The sequence below is a fragment of the Phoenix dactylifera genome, chromosome 5 (genome assembly GCF_051530095.1).
Source record: "Phoenix dactylifera cultivar Ajwa chromosome 5, Ajwa_hap1_PhDact_Kaust_v1.1, whole genome shotgun sequence".
In the NCBI taxonomy this organism is placed as follows: Eukaryota; Viridiplantae; Streptophyta; class Magnoliopsida; order Arecales; family Arecaceae; genus Phoenix; species Phoenix dactylifera.
In genome coordinates, this window is record NC_143194.1 from 38,490,823 (window position 1) to 38,507,992 (window position 17,170).

The window sequence follows — 17,170 nt, forward strand, 5'->3', positions numbered from 1 at the left end:
TAAAGTCCCAGCTGAAAGATCAGAAGGAAGATTGATTGCTTTTGTTTGTCACTGGAAGATTCTACCCTGATATTGTTCCATAGCATGTGTGTGCGTGTGTAAGGAAAGGAAAGTTGTAACAAACAACTTGATTGTGTAGTATATCATGGGAAGGTGCATGCTTATCTGATTTATAGACGCCTTTTCTTTGTGATGATAAGAAGAAGCCTCCTTGAGGAGAAATGGATAGGTTGAATGAAGTACAACACTAGGACATTCTTCTTTCCCATCTTGGTGAATGGATGGATCAGCAAAGGTTTTCTTTTGGAAGTATTGAGGGATCAAGTCAAACATATTTTGTTTTTGCCCTAGTCTTTCCTCAGATTTTGGTGATTATTTTTGGGTTTTCATCTAGGGAGGAAATAAGGTATTATTACAAAACCAAATTTAATATAAGGGTGTTGGATCAGTTTTCTTATTCTCAGTGTGCAGTTGGTGACATCTTTAGTTCAAGAATAATCTTGATAAGACTCTGAATTCTCGTACCATTCTTATTTGTCTGTTTTGATTATGGGTTAAAACTTGAGCGCTCTTTTTAGGATCTGTATAGTTGATGACAAAGGATATCTTTGATATTTCCAACAAGCATGATGTCTCTGTTCTAGGATTTTGGTACGATGATGCTTGCGAAGAAGATTCTTATGAAATGATTGTTGAGTATTTAATGTGTCTTGAGAAGCCAGGAATGCCTCAGCTAGAACAAATGTGGACATTTTTGAATGAAACCAGGCAGACATTACATTAGCAAACAGTAAGATTGCTTGAGGGCTACAAAACTAAATTGAGCTGATGTTATTTTCGTCAAAACCCCCTTGTAACTTGGTGTCTGCATTCTTTTGCAAAATCTCTTCTTAGAAGAGCTCAGCATTCTCACTTACTAGTATGCAAGTTTGTTATTGCCTGCTTAAGTTTACCAAGCAACTTTTAGCTACTGTTCAACTATGTGCTTTGCTTCATAAGCTATTATCTTGCTTTCCAGGTGAACTAGTGTTCTATAGACAACACATATGATCTAGGTTGGTCCTTGTACTTGCAAGAGACCGCAGCAACAGCTTCTGCAACAGTCATATAAATGCCTTCGGATCCAAATAGTTCCCACATCCCTGATCGGTTCATCCTTTCTGTCACATCCCCCACTGGATTCGCTAGCACAAGCTACAACATCAAACAAGAAGAACAAATCATGCTAATTCTATTCCCCTTCTTAAATGCATTGACAGGTTTTACTTTACTAAATTGGGTTTCGGTGATTAGAGAATTTTCCTTACCTCAAGAGATCTCTTATCAAGTGTCTTCTTCAGCTCTGAGAGTGCGTCCATGCCACTTGTGTCTATTGTTGTCACAGCTGAGGAAATTTTGAAGTTTATAAATCAGTTGGAAAAAAAAAGATTATACAAATAGTTCTCTGTTGTAATTGCATTCAGTTGGTTCATTTGGATTCAGACTTGCTTTTGAAGGTGATCACTTACCAGCCATGTCCAAAACAAGACATTTGATAGAGCTCTCGTTCATTTTGATGACCCTCTCTTCCTCTTCTCGCACCCATCTCAAGATCCTGACCATTGATTTAATTAGTACTGATATATTAGAAGAGTTAATCATTTGCGAATGATCATCAGAAAATTTGTTATCATGCTTGCATGTGTCATTTCCAATGCATTTGTGATATTCTTGGTATATTTACAGGCTATAAAAGGGAAGCAGCTGATGCAGCTTGAATCTAGCACAAGCAAGATCTGATCATTTTGGGAGAAAGAAAAAGAAATCTAGAATTCATTCTCTAGCTTTTAACTTTCAGTCCGTTCAAATTTTCATTTTGTACCTTCAATTTCAAATTCAGCTAATTAGGATGTTTTTCTTCCAGGGATGGTGCCAGGATTTACCACCTGGGAGGTCCACAATCCTAATTAAATATTATTTTTTGAGCATAGTCATAATTACTGCTGCATTCATCATATGTTAGAATATTATCCAGGCTTAGAATTAGCCATTATGTCAATTTCAACCCCTCCAATCACGTTTAAAATTCAGATCTTTATACTCAGCTGAGAAATATTATGTGTCTCTCAGTGTCTTTATTTTCTCTCTGTCAGAACAAATATCTTTATTTTCTCACTACAACAAGAAGATCTATCATAACAGCTATTAATTTATTCGAAAAATATCTTTATACTCAGCTGAGAAATATATAGTTCCGTTTCAACCGTGTAATGGTTTAGGAGAGGTTCCATTATTTGCAGTATTTTTGGTGTCCAGTTGACAAAAAAGTTCTGTTATGCGTTTTTGTTGAAGCGCTAATATAGAAAGTGAATTAAAAGCCCGATATTGATGAGGATGAGAAAATATAATCTAAGATCATAAAGATTCTTGTTGGTGTGGGTATGGGACACTTGTTTCCTTGTTAGAATCAATTTGTTAAGAAGTCTTAGTCGAGAAAATATCATTAGAGTTTGAAAGGAAATGTAGCACTCAAATCATGGGGTTATCCTTACACCATAGAAGCTGTGGATCAGAAGATTCAGAACTAGGGGGGGCACTTGGAATAATTACCCACACTATAGAAGCAAAATGTTAAAACTTTAGGGGGTCGCGGCCTCATTGAGTTGCCATCTGGTTTCACTGATCCAGTTCAATGTGTAGGTCTGCCATTGATCGTTGGCCAAGTTAAGCCATCGGTGAGGCCTTTGACCAATCTAATTGGCTAATGTAACATTAGGTTGAAACCTTTGAAGTTTGGAATACATTTATGCCACACTAAAACTCACCTTTCTTGGAGGTACATGCAATTGGCGAAGTAGATGGGGGACTCAACGCCAAGAATGAGAAAAGCAGGAACCCTTGCGGCCTCCTTGTAGTGTGCTAGATTTCTATAGCTTCGAGTCCCTGGAACATTCCCCATGATCACAGTGTTTGGCCGTGTTACATGTATCAAAATTTTCAATATGGAAATCGCCACCTGCACACCAAATAGGCACCCAAACCTGGTTCACTAAGCAAATTGGACGACCTATTTTGGTTTAGTTTATTTTATAAACACATTTGGGTGAGTCTGTGCTTGATGGTGCCGAGTTACTCTGATGAAATATGAAGAGTGCTTACAGCGATCGCAAGGCCAATCTGCACTGAGATGAAGAGAACACCGAAGAAAGCACATACACAAGCCAGGAAATCGAGCTTGTCCACCTTCCACAGCCGGATCATGCCATGGAGATCAATGAGACCAACAACTGCTGTTATAATGATCGCACCCAAGATAACATTGGGTGTGTAGTAAAATAGTGGCATGAGAAATAGCATTGTTATGAGCACAGCTGCCGCCATTACTATGTTGGAGAGTGCTGTCCTGCACCCGGCATTATAGTTCACAGCCGACCGAGAAAATGATCCTGCATTCAATTAGAGAAAATACGATTCGGTGGAGGAATTTGGGGTCATATGATTATAAACAAATATTAAACACGGTTAGATCTGCCTCGAGTTATTGATTTGTTTGTTTATTGTCTATTTATTTATTTATTTATTTAGCAAATACCTGTCGTGACATAGCATGATGCACAAGAGCCAGCCACGTTCATGATTCCAATGGCCATCATTTCTTTGTTTCCATCAACCTGGTAGTTCTTTAGAGAAGCAAAAGTTCTTCCAACAGCTATACCTTCCTGGAATGGCAAGAGTGCAATTTGTTCTGGTTAATATGGCAGTGGCAATGGTTGTCACTCTATCTAAACTTCTTGGGATGCATTTAAATGTCCTAAAGAATCATGGTATCTCATGAATCCGAGCCGGACTTTTCTTTTATGGGTAAGCTCAATATGTGAATTTTTTAATACTAGGGTGAAAAAGTGCGGAGACAGAGTTTGAATTCAGAACCTCTACTCTGATACAATGTTAATACCACCACTTGTCCCAAAAACTTAAACTAATAGAATAAGGTAGATTTATTTATATATATATTTTTTTACACTGTTTGGATGTATAAATGAAATCTCAAAATACTTCCAAAACCATGAGATTGAAAATTTCTAATTCCAGTAGAATTTTTCTCTCTTAGTTGTATTCAGATGTTTCCAAACACTTTCTGACAAAATATATATCTTATATTTCGAATTTTTAAAATCGTGAACTTCTATAAAAAAAAAAAAAAATCTGATGTTCAGATTTATAACCTCCAAGCGCAGCCGTGGTGTACCATTAGCTGAAAAATATATAGAAGAGAGATTATTTTTGCGCTATCTTACGGTGAGAGACAGGATGCCGGTGATAATTCCCGTCTTAATGGAAAGACCCAAGTAAGAGCCTTCAAAAAGTAGCATGTTGGCCGAAGGAGGGTTGACCCCTTGTTGCAATTGCCCAATCTGTTTGGCAGAGACACAGGAATGTCATTAATGAAGCAAGCTTGTAAAAGGGCTTGAAATCTCAGCATCGATGAGCAAAAGGAGAAAGGGGAAGGGAAAAATATGCATTAAAATTAGAGTACTTACTATGCTGATCCCATGGTGCTGCGCTTTAATGGCAAAGGAAATGATGGTGGAGAGAATCACAGAGGCTAGAGGAGCTGCTGCTGATACCCAGAAGAGCTTCGGCCTACTCAAGCTCTGTTAAACATTTTTTGATTCGTTATTTCAAACATATCAAAACCCAAAAAAAAAACCCGCATAATTCTCATAAAAATAATAAATACACCCCCCAAAAAATAAAAAGATAGTGCTGATGGGGGAGAGAAAAGAAAAAAAGAAAATCTTTCAGAACCATTCGACTGATGGGCTTTCTAAGGAACTTTTAACGCAGAGGACTAATGGGCCTGTACATTAACCATGCACTCAGGCCCGCTCTTGGTTGTTGTTGGGCCTGCACATCTCTAGGCCCGTTATATCTGTAAGTCCCCACCAAAGTGGAAGGGCTTCTTTATTTTTATTTTTTAAAAAAAAATTAGTGGAAGGGGAAGTTCTTCTGTGAAGACGGTAAAAAAGGGCGAACCTTTTGATTCCTTCTTTTAGTGGCAAGCAACAAGAACCCACCGAAATTGAAGCACCCTAGGTTTTAAATCATATCCTTTCTTTTATATCAAAAAAGCTTGAGTCTCCTCTCAAATTTAAAATAAAATAAAGGAGGGTGGGGCGCTTACAATTTGCCTTGTTACCAATAGGAAAATCAGGAAGGAGAAGCCCATTACAATTGTCTGCCAAGCCCACTGCACATCAACATTTATAAATATATTAGATACCATGACATCAGAATCTCATCTTTTTGTTATTCTGCTAAAGGCTTTCTCTACCTCCGTCCTGTGCTCGAAAACAGAAAGCATCACAGGAATGAACCCCATCTTCTTAGTGAAATGAACTATCCCAAGCAATCCTTTTAGCTGCTGAAGCGACACGATGATCGCAGCCCCACCCATGAACCCAAGGAGGGTTGCTCTTGACAGAAAATCCACAATAAAGCCCAGCCTATAACCGGTAACAAAATTTGGTCAGAAAGAAAATTAAGTTTGTTTAATAAAGTAACGTTTATGTGACAGCATGGTGGATTAAGAATAGTTAAGTGTAAGAGAATCGTTTACCTCAGGAGTCCTAAGGAGGCTTGGAAGACGCCGGCGAAGAAAGTGGCTGTGAAAGCTAGCTGAAGATAAAGGATGGGCTCCTTCTCAGGAGAGACCTCTTCTCTTAGCATTGATCCCATTACTAACGATGCAATTGATACAGGGCCAACAGCAAGGTCTCTCGAGCTTCCAAGAAGAGAATAAATCAATGGTGGCACAAAACTTGAATCTGTTATACCATTTTCAATATAAAAATTTTAGTAAAGCTCTTAGCGGTACATGGTTAAAGGTGCTGAATGATTTCTTCTAAGGCTTCCACACTGACAACACTTTATAGCATATATAGAGTGTAGAAGTTAAAGACTCACACAGGCCAATGATGGGGGGCAAATTTGCAAGCTTTGCATAGCTGATTCCCTGTTGAAGTCAAGAAGAGCTATTAAGGTTTCCACCCGATCGTACTGATAGTATTGAGTTAGTGATCTCGAGAAAATTTAAATCGACAAAAGGAATCTAAAGATGTTTTGTCCCATCAAATACTTTGGCGCTTGACCCTTCGAAAAGTAAAGCGAAAAATAGTTCAGAATAGCCTCGCCTTCTCTCATGTAATTAAAATAACCATCTTCTGCGCCAAATTCACTTCTTAAACGGTTGCAGAGCCAAAAGAAACTATCAGCATATTCAGATGCTACTAGATATGATGAAAACAACAACAATCTACTGCTACTGATACAAAATAAATATGTAGATAAATTGACAGGCAGGGAGATGGATAGAGAGGGTATTATGGCAAGTTTGCATACTTGTGGGATTGCCAAGCTAGCAATGGTGAGGCCGGAGACCACATCAGCCTTAAGGAGATTGAGTCCGTACACGGAGCCCCACTGGAAGATTGGGAAGACATACTGGAAACCCAGGATCACCTTCGTGAAGAAAGGTTGGTTTTTGAACTGGTGGAGGGGATCATCTGGGAAGAAGACCTCATTTAACCTCTGCTTTAGAGACTGAAGAGTGGTCTTCTTCTGTGGCAAGGAGACCCTGTGGATCTCCATGGGTGTTACGTTTGAAGGTGGCAGAGATGACTCGAGGTCGGCGAAATCTGGGAAGCTTTCCACTCTGTTGCTGCTTCCGACCATTGCAGTCAGTGGAGGGAGGAGAAACCGGGTTAAAGACGAGCCAAGGGCAATGGAATAAGGCACGTAGGCTTGAAGAAAGAGTGCGAGAAAGGTGTTACTTATAGACCGATCGGGTGGTGGGAGGGTGGGGGGAGTGTTTGTCCGAGTTGTCATTAGAATACTGGGAAAAGAGATCAGAATGTTTGCTATATTTTTTGTAGGGAAGAGCCCGGGAAGTTTGGTAGTTTGACCAAAGGAGAAAAACTGGAAAAATACGCATACCAGTGGAAATGAAATACTTAATTTGCTCGCTTCTTGAAAAATCCAACACCACATCCTTCCACTGACATGCAGGCCCCAAGCTACGTCGGGCTCGCATCTCAATGGAAGGATGTGGTCTTCGGTGCGATCAAAAGTGGGTGTATTAAGTATCACTCGTGGAGAGCTTGTGTCTTGCCGATGGCTCCGCTTTGGGGTCCACCAAGAATTCCAGTCCATGAGTTGCAGTGCTGCGGTTGCATGAGAGGGTAATCAGTGGTTCAAACATACACACAAAAATGATATTAGATTGTACCCAAAAAAAAAAAAGATATTAGAAATATAAATCAACACACATCTAATCACATGAGGGTCTTTCTTTTTTTTTTAACAAAAAAAGAAAGAAGAACACACGAGAAGTTTTTTTGGTCCGCGCATTGCTCCCTTCATGCACCATAATAAGATGTCCTCCGCTAGCATGCAAAACAACCCTCTAAATCTAAATGAAAGGGGAATTCGATCCAACAACTTTAGCATAATCATCCAAAAACTGCACATAATAATCGAGAACCTCACCTAGAAAGCTAGTTGAAAGATATTAATTAAGTTCTCTGACATTATATAAGCATCTAATATCTATCACTACAAGAAGAAGGAGCTTTCCCGACTTTTGTCTGCCGACGCTAAGTAGAAGCGTCGGTAATTTTTTTTGGAAGTCTGGCTTCCGCCGACGCTTATAAGCGTCGTCGCAACCCGTGGCTTGGGCCGACGCTTTTAAGCGTCGGCGGAAGCAAAAATCATTTTTTTTTAATTTTTTCCTCCCAACGACGCTTTAGAAAGCGTCGTCGGAGGCCATTATCCCCTCCTCCCTGCAAATTCCTCCCGATATTTTTCCTCCCAACGGCGCCCCCCTCCCCTTCTCTCTCCGCTGCTCGCCCCCTCCCCCTGCAAAGGTGGGAGATCATCTGCCACAATCACCACTGACTCTGCCGCTGCTCCGAAAGCCTAAAGTCATCAGCTGCAGTCTTCCTATTTCAGCGTTCTCGTCGCCACAATCTGGTTCAGCTGCAACGAAGAGCTTCAAGAAATGGAGAATTCCAGCACAAACAGCCCCACCCTGCTTTCCACTCCTTGGCTCGCCAGCGATCCACAAGTCTTGTGGTGAGGGGAGATCTTCTGCGCCATCAGATGAGTTCGACATTCTTAGAAGTCCCGGCATGAAGCTGCCTGAAAATGGAGTTCCTCTGCAAGTGTAAGGACTCTGAAGAGCTTGATCCTCGAGCGGAAGAAAACTTCAAATGCGGGGTATTGTGCTTGTTTTTGCCCGCTTTCTCCAAGAAGAAACAAGTAGAAGCTAGCCGAGATGAGCAAGGAGAGCAGAGAAGCACCGTGTCAATCCCCTCCCCTCTCCCGATCCCTCAAACCCCCTCCCTTACAAATCTCTTTTTATCAATATTGGCTCTTCTATCTTATCTCTCTTCTTGCTTTGCCGGATTCTTATCATGGCGTCCATCGTCGACGATGACTCCACCCTCGACCTGATCCGCGAGCATCTCCTCGGAGACCTACCCCTCTCCCCTCTTCCCCCGCCCTCCGCCCCCCACGGCATCGCCGTCTCCGACTACCTTGACACCACCCAGCCCTTCTCCGGCAGCGGCCGCATCGATCCCTACGGAGTGCTGGAAGCTTACCGCTTCACCGAGCCGGTCGACCCCATGATCCGGTTCGGCGGCGACTCGCAGCAGGCCTCCGACCTCTGCCTCCCGTCGCTCACCATCTCCCTACCCCCGGTCCGAAAGTTCGAGATCGAGTGGACGGAGGAGGCAGCAGCCGTAGGGCCGGTGGAGCACAACGACGGGCGGCGGTACCGGGGGGTGCGGCAGCGGCCGTGGGGGAAGTTCGCGGCGGAGATCCGGGATCCCAACCGGCGGGGATCCAGGATATGGCTCGGGACTTTCGACACCGCCGTCGAGGCCACGAAGGCCTACGACCGCGCCGCTTTCCAGATGCGCGGCTGCAAGGCGATCCTCAACTTCCCCAACGAGATCGGCAGCTTCGGCCGCTGCATCCCGCCCCCTCCACCGCCGCTCGCAACGGCGGGGAAGAGGAAGAGGGCGCCGGCCGCGGCAGAGGAGGCGAAGGAAGGTGAGATGAGGCCGATCAAGAAGGAGAGGTCTCCGGAGATGGAGGAGTCGGCGGAGGAGAATATTCCGTCGGTTTGCCCCTTGACGCCGTCGATTTGGAACGGGCGTGCAGCGAGGAGTTCCTCTGCAACGAGGAAACCGTTCTTTTTTCTTTTTTTTTTTACAGGGGACAGCAAGGTTTTCTTGGGTATTTTTATATTTTTTTCCCATAAAAACAATTTATGACGATGCTTTAAAGCGTCGCTAATTGAAGCTTTAGCGACGCTTAAAAGCGTCGCTAAAAATAACCTTTAGCGACGCTTTTCAAACGCGTCAGTAATTTTTTTTCCACTCCGACATAGCCGACGCTTTGGTGACGCTTTTAAAAGCGTCGGGAAGAAAATTACCGACGCTTATAAGCGTCGGTAAAAGCCTCAAAAAGCGTCGCCAAAGCTCCTTTTTCTTGTAGTGATAGATCCTTATATACTCTTGCCGTATAACTCTAATGTCCTCGCCAGATTTAGGGACTAAATCCATGCAAATCCTGCGTGCCATAAATCTAAATACAAACATCATAATTGGCATGTGATCAATCCCAATGAACTGTGCTATAGTGTTCCACATCCACATGAATCATCAGCCGGATCTGCTCTGATACTATTTGTAATAATTCGGAACATCGTTCAAAAAAACCATTCGAAAAGTTTTATTTGAGTACCTTATCTTATATAGCTAATGTGGCATTAAACATATGCCCATCTTTATCAAAGTTGCACCCGTCTTTTAATCACCTTTACAAGGAATATCTTAGCTCTGCTAAAGATAGACGAAAAGCAAAATGAAAGGTTTCAGAATTTGTCCCAACGACTGATGCCAATGGACTTGCATACTTGAGCTGACTTGCACCATTTGGTACAATGCAATGATTTTGAACACCTATAACTTGGCTGGTGAAGGGAATCGAGACCCATATGAACTTAAATTAATACTGCCTCGTTGATGAAAGGTTGATAAATTCTCCCTGAAATATCAGCTGATGTATAATTAGTAAATAGATAAAATATTCGCTATAATTCCATGAAAATCAAGTTATTAAATAGACGGCATGTATAATTGGCAGAACAGGGAAAATAGATGAAAAATATTGGCTGACATATCAAAATATCATCTCAGCCGTTATCTTGATTTCAATTTATATTGGCCAAGTTAGTCATAGTTAATATTCCCACATCTACGCTACACCCAATAACAAAGTAGACTCATATCTCAACCTAGAATAAAGCTATATTCCGGGATGTGATTATGTCCGGTACGCAACATAGTAAAGCTACCATTACGAACAAAGCAATATAGAAAAAGGCATATTATTCTGTTGGGCTGTTGTTCAAGTGATGGATCCCCGTCTATGGCTTCCTGTGATAACGACAAGGGCAAAAGATATCAATATGGAAAACCGGTCCTTGATCCAGAGCGTGCAGCCACGCCAGGGCATCCTATTCGTAGGGGTTAGGGTTGTATTTTTCATGCAAAAGAATGATTGATCTTCTTCCGTGACTTTGGTCATCGGACCATGCCTGCACAAACCTCAAAGCAATATGGACTCCTTCATTTATCTATCTGATAGAGAGAATATTGGTCATCCTAACCTCGGACTATCTCAATCTCTCAGGACTCAGCCTTAGCCCAAGTGAATGACTTCGGTACAGATCTATGTCTTATTTTGGTCGGACCAGCTGTAGAATAATATTACCAAAGCTGCATTTATGGTCTCGACAACAGTCAACCCAGCTTGGCCATAAATGTACAATCAATACAATTAACATTGTGGATATACTGCAAAGATCCGTTACTGTGCAATTATCGTGCCTCCCGACGAATAAGGCAACGAATACTTACCCTTGCCTATATATAGGGGCACCCGAGGGACCCTCAAGTAAGTTCTCTTGAGCGCTCTTCCATTATCATTTTCTCTTTTTCCTACTGTTGCTTTAGATTTCCACTGACTTAAGCATCGGAGGGTCTTCCGCCGGAAACCTTCCGACAAGTGGACTTTTTTGCAGGTTGATTTCATCGTAGCGGTGTGGAGCTAACGACGTCTTGAAGCTATGCTTCAACTCTTAACAAACCTGCCTTCCTTAGTTTTGGCCGACCTCAGCATACTTCGGTTTTGGCGACCTTAGCGTACCTCGAGTGATGACCGACCTCAACTCAAATTCTAGCATCAACACTACTTAGATCTTGGAACGGTAATCGAATGATCCAATGGTAGAGTTAGGCGAAGGATGATGAATCTTTTTTTTGCGTACGAAAGATACAACTCCTGCCCAATTTACAGGACCATCTATTAATTGGCATATGAGACTTTGACGCATCACTATATTGGCTTCTTTAGAAGGCACAATCCTGTTGTGATGACCGGAAACTAGTCGGGTAACGGTCCTAGTCCTCATAAGCTTTGATTGTCAAAAAAAAACAGTCCATAGAAAAATGTATTTTTAGCTTTGATCTTTGAAATATAGCCGATAGAAAAATAAATTTTTCAAAGAAAGCATGAGAGACCTATGCATATTTTAATTTTTCTAGACCTAATTTCTAAGGATGTACCATTCAAAAATAGAACCTAAAATTGGCAAATTGACGGGGGTCAAACCTCAATTCACATGGTCGCCACAAAGTCAAAATTATTAACATAAAGTATTTTACCCTAGATAAATTATTATACATATTTATTGGTGAACAAAAATGTCCGGAAACAATTCTATAAGTCTTGCAATGCTTTCCCTATTCAAATATGAAATATTAAGTGTAGAACTACAATGATATCTAAAGCTATCACATGGAGCCATAACAACCTCATGTAGAGCGTGTGCCCAGGCAAGTTTTTACAACAATAACTGAAGAAGTTTGTGCCCAACCTCTTATTTGGTTCGCATGAAACATTTTTTCTCATAGAAATATAATTTCTCAAAAGTAGATTCTTGAAAAGAGGATATCTGGAAAAACACTTTTGGCATATTTGGTTGACCATGAAAAAGTGACAAATTTTCAGAGTACTTATGTTTGGTTGACCATCCACTTTTCTAGAAAAGTTATGTGTAATTCCTATACTATCCTTAATAAAATTAGGTCTTTAATGCTTTGGATTAAATAAGGATCCTTTGATGCTAAAAGGTTTTTTTGGGAAAAAAATAAAATGTTTCTATTTTCGGATCACGGAAAAATAATTTTTCTATATTTCTCATGAAAAAGACTTTTTCATGAAACATGAGAATCATATTTTTATTGGAATACAATTTTTTTATCTTTTTTTTCTTTGAAACTCCAACCAGCATCTCTTTACTTTTTTTTATTGATCATACTTTTTTTTTTTTTTCACGAACCAAATGGCCCAACGAGCCTAAATGCATTAAGCTCAAATTATAAGCCCGCTCAGGAGAACGTCCATCGGCTCCATTCCACGGAACGCCAATCAGAAAAGATACCGTCAACGTTTCCTTTTAGTTTACGCCCAGACGCAAATGACAAGTAGCGGAACAAAAGGATCGAGAAAAAGAGGAAGCGAATAAACGGAGCAAAAGAAAGAGGATAAAAAGGAAAGAAAAAAAATGAGAGGAGAGGCAGGAGAAGAGGACGGGAAGAAACCGGATTCTTTGGTACGCGGCGAGTGGCGAGCGCCGACAGACGCATCGATATGTTTGAGGGGTGCTTGGAATCTCTCAATGGCAGCCGTTGGTCCAGCCATCAGCTGCTGCAATCATTGCAATTATTCCGGGAACCGGACCCGGTGGTCCACCGCCATTCATTCCATAGGATGGTTCTCCTTATCCTGGGCCCACCACCGCCTCACCACAGCCATCGGATCGGAATCTTCCACACGTGATTGGTGTCAGGGCTTGGACTCACCGGGAACGTTTCAGGAGTCGTCAGATTGCAAGATTTCCACCCATCAGAATTCATGGTCCATGGAGATCGCGTAATTCTTCCATCGTCGAGGAGAGTTAATTAGGTGCTGAAAGATTAATTCGAACATTTTATCATACAGTGATAGTGCGTTCTGATTTGGATCGGACTACGCGGAGAGGTTGACACTGGTCCAAGAAAGGTCTCGAGGAGGACGTCAGAGATGGTCGTGGAGATCTTCCCTGCAACAAAAGATGACAGATCGATCTAATTGAGGCTGTCATTGGGACATAGGTTAGGTTATGTTGTTAATACTTTATAAGACATGGCTGGTCTTGCTTTCAGAAAATTGAATCCAGGTTGGTTAGATTGGTAAGTTAGATATGCCCCCCCTCCCCCCTTTTTTTTTGGACGGCTGGAAAAAGGGTACCATTTCTAACCGTCCACATGGGCTTCGCGAGTCAAAGCACATGCTACTGAGAAAGATGGAATCACTAACAATAAAGAAACATATGGTTACTATATACCAGTAAAAATTTGAAAGGGGGGATAAGTGAAAGAGATTAAAGCAGAGGTCGAACATCGAACCTGGAGAAGATGAAAGTGAGAGAGGCAAGTTCTCCCAAACAAAAGATCCATTCTTGCCTTAAAAAAAGAAAAAGGAAAAGAAAAAGTTCTCTAAAGTCAAAAAATGCAAGGTCTTGTTCAACAAGTTTTGCCGAGCTTTGGATCATTTTCTCTTCTTCTTGAGCAAACCAAAAGAAGGTCCAGCCCAATCAGATCTTATTGGATGGTCTAAGTGTCTAACCAGCAGGGTGAGGATGAGTGAGGTCATCAGAGTTGTGAAAACGGCAATTTATATAGCTCTAATTTAAGTACATTTTGCCAAATCAAAAAAAAGCAACAAAAATAGGAGTTGGAGAATGTCCCCTATCAATAAACATAAAAACTCTCTAAAATATTGGGCAACGAAGGAAGCGACCCAATCAGCTGCATTGTTCGTCTTTCTGAACACGTGTGCTACCTGAATGAACTTCACTCAACTCCTCACCAATCCCACTTTCTTTCACTTGAAAATAAGAGTAAAGTCATAATGACCGGATTTCAGAGGCAAAATTCTCACCCTGGTCCTCCTTCAAGACCGGATTCCATGCCGGTTCTTGACCATTGGGGGAAACGACGTGGGGAGCATACCGTTCTCGGTTTTTGAGGTTGGCAAGTCCGGCCTGGTCTTGTTATAATTGAGCGCACAGATGGGTCCGGAAACAACCCCATTCTTCTTTCGTAGCTCGTCAATCATCACAATCCCGAAGGCAGAAGCCGGTGCCGGCGGATATTCCCTTGGATATCCGCGCTAATGGGGCGTTGCACCTTCGCCTTTACGCTGCAATTTCTCGCGCTGCCATCATACGGCAATTGAGTCAACTTTAGGTGAAGCTTCAGAGATTTTTGGGCACCCTTGAGCCTATCGATTGTAAGCCGATAGCATTTTCAGCTCATGTGGTCTTTTCGTTAGTGGCCATAGCACTTGGCAAGTGCTTCGCTTACTGAAATGCAAGAGAGCCGGGGCATGTGTTTTACGGGCCCACCAACAAGGATATTCACCAAGCCACTTTTGGGCCCACTAGATCCTGATCCCAGGAAAACATGCACGCTCGGGGGCAGTCACGGTTCCCATGTAACCATGGGAAACGCAGTAGAATTGTTCCAAAAAATCATCCTAAATCCTGGCGAGTGTAGCGGTGCAAGCAAACGGAGTTGGCCATTAAAAGCTCGGGCTTGGCCCGTTATCAGCTTGGTTGAGTTTGAGAGCTTGGCTTGCAAACAAGCTTTGTTCAAAATTAGTTGAAAAGCTAGGCTCGATTCAACTAAAACTTGGATCAGAGCTTAGTCAAACCAAGTTCAAACAAGTTATATTAAGCTCAACCCGAGTTCGAGCTAAGCTCCAACAACTTGTTTATAAGACAAGTCGAACCTGAGTAGCCTACTACTTTGCTCAGCTTGGCTCATTTATATCTTTAAACTTGTGTAAAAGATACGTGCAGCGGATAATATAAATTTGGACCTAGTCAGGCCGAGTCAAATAGCAAGAGACCAGGTGACACTTATTTTTTGTGTACCGTGCTCCTGTGTCAAACCGAGTACTATCCTGAACAAAAATGACATGCCAACTTGTCCTCCCGTGCTAACATAAAGCGCATGTAACCATTGAGACCACCTGTTCCACTTGCTTGTTCGTTTATTTTTCGTTTCTTTGGGTAATTCACTCTAGCTTTTTTTTTTTGTGGTGAAAATTCCCTTTTGCTCTTCAACGTTTGTTTCAATTGCATTGGGAGCTAGCCTCACAACGTGCAATCATGGAAGAGGGTAGGCGTTGATGGGACTGAATTTGGGTACTGAAAGGAATACCTGTGTTGACTTAGGCACCATATGAGAGACGTACAAAGGTGACAGATAGAACGAAGAGAGCGCTGTTGTTATCTCTTTTTTAAGTTGGAAGAGATCGAATCTATTGGTATCTCTTGACAGGCACCGGCTTCCTCTTTGTGTTTATCTTCTCATCCCTCCAGGGCCGACCTTCTTCAGTGGGAGAACTTCTCGGCCTCATAATTTTGATGGGAGTGAGAAGGAAAGCTTATCTCCACTCCTGGCCTTTCTTCGTGCTGCACTTTTTGGAAAGATGACTTAATTATTATCACTTCCGGAGCTTTCAAAAGAAAGAAATGATTGGGGTGATGTCTGATAAGTGGTAACCAACCAAAACTCACTGTCTAATGCAGGCAAGTGGCCTACAAATATATATATATATATATATATATATATTACAGCCGCACCTTAGAAAAAAAATGTTATTTTATTCTTTTTATGATGTAAATGGAGGTGTTACCATCAGGTATTTAACCATCAGTTATAAAGTATGTCATATGTACATAGGAAAATTACATACAGATTGTACAGTTTCATGGGGTGTGGTTGGACCATTCATTTGGTCTTTCCAGCCCCCTCGAATGTCGGAATCTCTGTCTCAGTGGCCTGGTTCTTTTCTCACCGGCATGTATTGCTCCGATCTCGACGACTCGTACGTGTTCTTTTCTTTTATCGGATCGAGTCTGCATGCAGTAGATCGTCAGTTCTCCCTGTTATTTCTTCCTTTCTCCGAGGTTCTTCTTTCCCTGGTTTCCTGTCTTTCTGGTTTAAAGAGCTCCACTAAATCGGTAGTGTTGGTTAATTTGGACTTTGGTTCCAGCATGCGAAGTCCACCAGGTGAGCTGCAAGGAGCAGCATGCATTCATGTTTCCAGAATTTTGAGCGGCGAGTTTCTTTTTCTTTTTTTTTTGCTAAAGAGTTTCCTTCATAGTGGAAGATCCTGCCGTTTGTTTCGAAGGACAGTGCTCCAAAGGACAGTGCTAACCAGGCAGTCCCATGCCAACTTTGAGAGTACGTCCAGCTTTTGCGTGATGTGTCGCAGGATAATCCGGAAGCAGGAGGCAGCACTAAATTTTCTTTCATTATTCTCTAATCTGTTCCAGTTTTAACTTAAAAAAATATAATTTTAAAGAAATAAATATACCAGCTTTATTCTTGAAATTTTAGATATTTTAAAAACATTAAAACTCTCATCTTCTCCAGACGCTTCACTCAGAAGAGCCAGATATGCCGCACCATATCAATTTTTCTGATAGAGCCTATAAATAGACTCCTCCGGAGTAATCAAATTGAATTTAATCTCTTTCCCGAGAATTTCTTTCACTTGCAAAGTTTTGTTATTTTTCAACTTTCTATTTTTTATATTTTTTATTTTCTAGACTCGATCCAAGACAATTTTTTTAATCTTCTAAATTTATTTTAATAAATTATTTTTTATAATATTATTATATAATAACAATATAGTAATTTTTAGGTAATAGTTTCCCACACAATCAACCTGTGAGTCCTGTACTAAAGGATTTATCCGTCGATAGGAGCTGAGGAAGGGCCGCATTTCAATCAGATCACAAAATTTAGCGAAATGCCTTTGCCTCCAATTGTTGATGTGGTGTAATCATTATGCATCTTATCATAAAGGAAAATCATCCATTATTAGCTTTTGTAAAGGAAAATTAAAAAAAGGGGCAGTGGTGGCAAAATTGTATCTTATTTGTGAGCTGTTGTTTTAATTTTCAGTTTGAGTAGTGGTTCGACCAATAGGTCAATCA

The 17,170-nt window shown here is 41.4% G+C and overlaps 2 protein-coding genes across 2 annotated transcripts; one reads left to right on the forward strand and one right to left on the reverse strand.

Annotated features, from left to right (window-relative positions):
• Positions 1 to 751: 751 nt before the first annotated feature.
• Positions 752 to 6,821, reverse strand: SULTR3;4 (sulfate transporter 3;4). Its single transcript, XM_008795226.6, has 13 exons — positions 6,382 to 6,821; positions 5,947 to 5,995; positions 5,600 to 5,807; positions 5,315 to 5,486; positions 5,165 to 5,230; positions 4,521 to 4,634; positions 4,278 to 4,394; positions 3,572 to 3,698; positions 3,139 to 3,425; positions 2,805 to 2,995; positions 1,509 to 1,594; positions 1,308 to 1,384; positions 752 to 1,194 (listed from the first exon to the last, which is right to left on the reverse strand). The coding sequence occupies exons 1-13, from the start codon at positions 6,712 to 6,714 to the stop codon at positions 1,024 to 1,026; spliced, it is 1,998 nt and encodes a 665-aa protein (XP_008793448.3). The 5' UTR covers positions 6,715 to 6,821; the 3' UTR covers positions 752 to 1,023.
• A 1,632-nt stretch (positions 6,822 to 8,453) lies between these two features.
• Positions 8,454 to 17,147, forward strand: LOC149753578 (ethylene-responsive transcription factor ERF107-like). Its single transcript, XM_089923571.1, has 2 exons — positions 8,454 to 9,167; positions 17,139 to 17,147. The coding sequence occupies exons 1-2, from the start codon at positions 8,454 to 8,456 to the stop codon at positions 17,145 to 17,147; spliced, it is 723 nt and encodes a 240-aa protein (XP_089779697.1).
• Positions 17,148 to 17,170: the final 23 nt, after the last annotated feature.